Source organism: Pipistrellus hanaki, assembly GCF_964339955.1.
Source record: "Pipistrellus hanaki genome assembly, chromosome: 21".
Lineage (NCBI taxonomy): Eukaryota > Metazoa > Chordata > Mammalia > Chiroptera > Vespertilionidae > Pipistrellus > Pipistrellus hanaki.
Genome location: NC_140523.1, coordinates 5,599,566 through 5,605,696, shown reverse-complemented (window position 1 = coordinate 5,605,696; position 6,131 = coordinate 5,599,566). Strand labels below are relative to the sequence as shown.

General features: G+C 57.0%; 1 protein-coding gene across 2 annotated transcripts in view; it reads left to right on the top strand.

Annotated features, from left to right (window-relative positions):
- The first annotated feature begins 1,433 nt into the window (after positions 1–1,433).
- Positions 1,434–6,131, top strand: part of UNC45A (unc-45 myosin chaperone A) — an 18,183-nt gene continuing 13,485 nt past the window's right edge. Inside the window, exons 1-4 of one of the 2 annotated variants that reach the window (XM_084869073.1) lie at positions 1,434–1,566; positions 1,803–1,967; positions 2,864–2,900; positions 3,205–3,380. In XM_084869073.1, the coding sequence (XP_084725199.1) occupies positions 1,561–1,566; positions 1,803–1,967; positions 2,864–2,900; positions 3,205–3,380 (384 nt within the window). In that variant the 5' untranslated portion in view covers positions 1,434–1,560. Of the gene's footprint in view, positions 1,567–1,802; positions 1,968–2,863; positions 2,901–3,058; positions 3,381–6,131 lie in introns of both variants that reach the window. The other variant, XM_084869074.1, reaches the window with a different exon arrangement.

Sequence of the window (6,131 nt, the reverse complement as noted above, 5' to 3'; positions counted from 1 at the left end):
ATCCATGATGAGAGAGAATCATCCATAGGCTGCCTCCTGCACGCCCCCCTCAGGGGATTCGGTCTGCAACCCAGGGCATGTGCCCTTGACCAGGAATGGGACCGTGACCTCCTGGTTCCCAGGTGGACGCTCGATCACTGAGCCATGCTGGCTATTACAGGAACTGTTTGCTTTTCTCTCAGGTGCCGGAACAACATTTGCATTTCTTGTGCCATAAGGGTTCATGTTTCAGTCCCCGGGCACTGACTATGGGCTCTGGGGTGATGTGTGTTGCCACTGCGGTGATTCCGGTCAAGGGCATGTGCCTTGGTTGCGGACACATCCCCAGTAGGGGGTGTGCAGGAGGCAGCTGGTCGATGTTTCTCTCTCATCGACGTTTCTAGCTCTCTATCCCTCTCTCCATTTCTCTCTGTAAAAAATCAATTAAAAAAAAAATATATATTTTTTTTTAAAAAAGGAACTCCCAAGTGTGCTCGAGCTCTCTTTAAAAAAAAAAAAAAAAGTAGTCCTTCTCAGGGGAAGGCGGCTTTGAGGTATGAGGGGTAAGAGCACCTGCAGGCTGCAGGGGCTCCGGATGCCCCTGGGCTGACCTGTCCACTCCTCAGCCTCAGCCCATCCCCAGGTGACAACTGCAGCCCCAAAGCCACGGGTATGCTGGGGCCAGGATCTGGGGCTTTAAATTCCGGGACGGGAGGCTTGTAGCTTACAAACTAGTGGAGAGACAGACAGACCTCACACCTAAAATCACGTCAACACACATGATTGCAAATTCAATTCGGTGAAGAAAAAGTTCCGGGGCCCGGAAAGCAGGTAACAGGAGCCATGCATACGTTGTGGGGGCGAGGGTCAAGGATATTACACACATGATAGCCGGGGGTTGCAATCCTGAATCGTCCCGTGGATGGCTTCAGGGCACCTGTGAGCCCCTGAATTAGTGCTGACAGCTTCTGCATTTAATCCGGGGAGGGGCCAGATTCCTCCGAACACGCACCTCTCGCCTGGCCAGTGGCTGCCCTAGCGAAAGCCAGCCTCCCGGCACTGTCTCCTCTCCCACGGGACTCCACAGGCTGCTGCTCGTGACCTTGGTGACCGCGGACCTCCTGCACGCTGACCTCGGTCGGGGCCGGGGCCCGAACCAGGGCCGCTGCGCGTCTTTCTTCGGGTGTTCCCACGCGCGCCCCCTGCAGGTCTCGGTGGGAACAGCCGAGGCACGCCCCCGGTTTCTCTGCGCATGCGGAGCCGGCTGGGCGTCCCGCCCCTTTCCTCCCGGCGCGCGCGCGCACGACGTCGCCTCTGACGTCAGGAGGGCGTCCGCCGCAGAGACCGCGACGGCGCGCGCCCTCCTGCAGGTCTCGGTGGGAACAGACGAGGCGCGCCCCCGGCTCCTCTGCGCATGCGGAGCCGGCCGGGCGCCCCGCCCCTTTCCTCCCGGCGCGCGCGCACGACGTCGCCTCTGACGTCAGGAGGGCGTGGTGCCCCCCCCCCAGCGGATTCCGGAGCCTGGACTCCGCCCGCCTCAGAGTCCGCGAGACCGCGCGCGCCCCCGGGGAGCCCTCAGCGATGACGGTGAGTGGTCCTGGCACTCCCCAAACCCGGCCACCGTCCCGGGGACCCCCCCAAACCCGGCCACCGTCCCGGGGGATGGTGGTGAGGGTGGGTGTGCCCATCCCCCGCGCCTGCACCCTTCGCACCTGCTCGGACCACTCCCTTCTCACCTGACTTGGCCCTCCTTGTGGGGAGGCTGTTCCCCGACCCCCCAAACCCCAAGCCCCAGGCCGACCTTTGCACCGGCCCCTCCGCAGGCCAGCTCCGTGGAGCAGCTGCGGAAGGAGGGCAACGAGCTGTTCAAATGCGGCGACTACGAGGGCGCCCTGGCGGCCTACACGCAGGCCCTGGACCTGGGGGCTGCGACGCCCCAGGACCAGGCCATTCTGCACCGGAACCGGGCCGCCTGCCACCTTAAGCTGGTGAGGGAGCCCCCTTCCCCCCGCCCCCCTCTCTCTGCTCTTTCCCCCGGGGCCTGCCGGTCCGCCTTGCATATCGCGCCGCTGCGTTGGGGGATCTGACTGGACATTCACCTGTGGGATGTCTTTTTAAAAATATATATATATTTTATTGATTTTTTACAGAGAGGAAGGGTAAGGGATGGAGAGCTAGAAACATCGATGAGAGAGATACATCGATCTGCTGCCTCCTGCACACCTCCTACTGGGGATGTGCCCGCAACCAAGGTACATGCCCCCAACTGGAATCGAACCTGGGACCCTTGAGTCCGCAGGCTGATGCTCTATCCACTGAGCAAAACCAGTTTCCGTTGTGGGATGTCTTTTGGGGCCTCCGGGTAGTAGGGGGCCCCGTGATTCTGGAGAACAACTCTGATGCTCTCTGATGCTTTTTTTTTTTTTTTTTTTTTAATATATTTTATTGATTTTTTACAGAGAGGAAGGGAGAGGGATAGAGAGCTAGAAACATCGATGAGAGAGAAACATCGACCAGCTGCCTCCTGCACACCCACCCCTGGGAATGTGCCTGAAACCAATGCACATGCCCCTGACCGGAATCGAACCCGGGACCCTTCAGTCCGCAGGCCGACGCTCTATTCACTCAGCCAAACCGGTTTTGGCTTATTGATTTTTCACAGAGAAGAAGGAAGAGAGATAGAGAGTTAGAAACATCGATGAGAGAGAGACATCGACCAGCTGCCTCCTGCATACCACCTGCTAGGGATGTGCCCGCAACCAAGGTCCATGCTCTTGACCGGAATCGAACCTGGGACCCTTGAGTCCGCAGGCGGACGCTCTATCCACTGAGCCACACCGGTTTCGGCTGATGCTCTTGTTTTTTTTTTTTTTTCCTTTTGCAGGAGGATTACAGCAAAGCAGAAACCGAGGCCTCCAAAGGTAGAGACACGTGTCCTGTGTGTGTGTGTGGAGGGGGCCGTGGGGCTTCGGTGGCGGGCCAGGCCCTGGGACCACTGCGCCATCACCTTCTCCTCTCTGCCCCCTCTGAAGCGCACCTGCCTTCTGTCCCACTTCCTCGGGCCTTTCCTTTTCTGCAGCTGCCCTCACCTTCTCTGAGGCTGGAGTGCTGAGCCCCCCCACGCGTCCCCCGCCACCTTCCTCTGGCCCTCGAGACCTGTCCCTCCTGCTCCCGCCTGGAGACGGGGGCCTCCCGGGCGCTGACCGGGCTCCCGTTTGTGCTCAGCCATCGCCGAGGACGGCGGGGACGTCAAGGCGCTGTTCCGGCGGAGCCAGGCCCTGGAGAAGCTGGGCCGCCTGGACCAGGCCGCCCTGGACCTGCAGCGCTGCGTGAGCCTGGAGCCCAGGAACAGAGCGTTCCAGGAGGCCCTGCGCAGCCTGGCGGGCCAGATCCAGGAGAAGGTGCGCGAGGGAGGGGCGTGGGGAGCACGGGGGCGGAGGGATCCCGGGGAAGGGGTGTGGGTCGGCGGCGGAAGGAAATAGTTCTGCACAGTCGAGGGACAGCACGCAAGCTTACAGAACGATGCTCAGCCTCGCCAGCGGGTAGGGAAATGCAAACTAAAATAAAGGCAAGGGCCTTAGAGCGTCGGCTTGGGGACTGAAGGGTCCCGGGTTCGATTCTGGTCAAAGGCATGTACGGTGGTTGAGGGCATATCCCCAGTAGGGGGTGTGCAAGAGGCAGCTGATCGATGATTCTCTCTCATCGATGTTTCTAAATAACTATCTCTCTCCCTTCCTCTCTGTACAAAATAAATAAAAAATATATTTAAAGGCAAGGGCCAAAACCAGTGTGGCTCAATGGATAGAGCATCGTCAGCCTGTAGACTGAAAGGTCCGGGGTTGGATTCTGGTCAAGGGCATGTACCTTGGTTGCGGGCACATCCCCAGTGGGGGGTTTGCAGGAAGCAGCTGGATTGATGTTTCTAACTCTCTATCCCTCCCTGTAAAAAAATTAAAAAAAAAAAATATTTAAAAAAATAACATAAAATACCGGTAAGGTGCTCACTTCTCGTCGGTCTGTCTGGCACTACTTATTTATATTTTTATTTTAAAAAAATATATTTAATTGATTGTTCCAGAGAGGAAGGGAGAGGGATAGAGAGTTAGAAATATCAATGAAAGAGAAACATCGATCAGCTGCCCCCTGCACACCCCCTACCGGGGATAGGTACATGCCCTTGACCGGAATTGAACCTGGGACCCTTCAGTCCGAAGGCTGACGCCCTAACCACTGTACAACACCGGCTTCGGCTCGGCATCTCTCTTAAAACAGCAAATAAGCAGGTGCCGTGCTCCGGCGTGTTTACCTGTCGCACCTAACGCCTTCCCCGTGTACACGAGCTGGCGTGTGTGTTTATGGCAGCCTCTTCGGGTCTCGGTGGAAACCTGGGGCTCGCCTAAATGCCCGGCGGAGGGGGATGGCTGACCACGCTGGGCGCCGTCCTACCCGGCAATTACCGAGAGCAGAGAGTAGGCGCGTCCACATGCATAGACACGGAAGGCTGACGCTTAAATGGAAAATAGAAAAACATGCAATCACATAGGATGATGTCATTTTTCCCCACATACACATCCAAGAACATCCCATATTTTTTCTGCACGTACACTTGGGTATGTAAGTAGCGAGAAAAATGACTTTAAAAATACACGTCAAGCCGAAACCAGTTTGGCTCAGTGGATAGAGCGTCTGCCTGCGGACTGAAGGGTCCCGGGTTCGATTCCGGTCAAGGGCATGTACCTTGGTTGCGGGCACATCCCCAGCAGGGGGCGTGCAAGAGGCAGCTGATCAATGACTCTCTCATTGATGTTTCTTTTTTTTTTATTTTTTTTATTGATTTTTCACAGAGAGGAAGAGAGAGGGATAGAGAGTTAGAAACATCGATGAGAGAGAATCATCCATCAGCTGCCTCTTGCACACCCCTTACTGGGGATGTGCCCGCAACTAAGGTACATGCCCTTGCCCGGAATCGAACCCGGGACCTTTCAGTCCGCAGGCCGACGCTCTATCCACTGAGCCAAACCGGGCCCGTCATTGATGTTTCTAACTCTCTCTCTCTCCCGTTCTCTCTGTAAAAAATCAATAAAATATGCTGAAACCGGTTTGGCTCAGTGGTGGAGCGTCGGCCTGCGGACTGAAAGGTCCCAGGTTCGATTCCGGTCAAGGGCACGTACCTTGGTTGCGGGCACATCCCCGGTAGGGGTGTGTAAGAGGCAGCTGGTCGATGTTTCTCTCTCATCGACGTTTCTAGCTCTCTCTCTCCCTTCCTCTCTGTAAGAAAAACCGATAAAATATATTTAAAAAATAAATACACGTCAAAATGTTACACAGAGCCCTGTGTTGAGCAGGATCAGGGAGCGCCTGGGCCGGGCGGGAGCGGGTGCTGTGACTGATGAGTCATGTTTTCCGTGGCTGCCAGAGGGCAGGGAGCCAGGACCGTGGGGAGGGAGAGTCCTGGGGTGATCTTGATCGTTCCGATTATTTTATTTTATAAAATATATTTTATTGATTTTTCACAGAGAGGAGGGAGAGAAATAGAGAATTAGAAACATCGATCAGCTGCCTCCTCCCCACTGGGGATGTGCCCGCAACCAAGGTCCATGCCCTTGACCGGAATCGAACCTGGGACCCTTCAGTCCCCAGGCCGACGCTCTATCCACTGAGCCACACCAGTCAGGGCTGTTCAGATTATTTAAAAAAAAAAAAAACTCCGAAGGAGGACACTCTGCCCTCACCCCCTGCGGGCTCCCAGCAGAGCTGGCGCCGCTGGGGGGTGGGCCTGTCTGAGGGATGCCTCCCTCCGCCTGGCACTGCCCTCCGCCCGGTGCCCCAGCGGGAAGCCGCTCGGGAGGAAAATGGCCGCGGGGAGCTGGGAGAAGCTGCAGGCGAGTCCCCACCTGCCCGCGGGAGCGGGAGCGGGTGCCAGCCCGAACCCTGGCACCCTCGCCCAGCCTCCCCCCACGGGAGCCAGGCCCGGGAGGGGCCGGGAGAACAGAGGGGCCGTGTGTGTGTGTGTGTGTGTGTGTGTGTGTGAGTGAGTGTTTCTCTGTGTGTGTGTGTCTGTGTGTCTCTCTGTGTGTGTCTGTGTGTTTCTCTCTGTGTGAGTGTCTCTGTGTGTGTGTGTGTGTGTGTGTGTGTGTTTCTCTCTGTGTGTC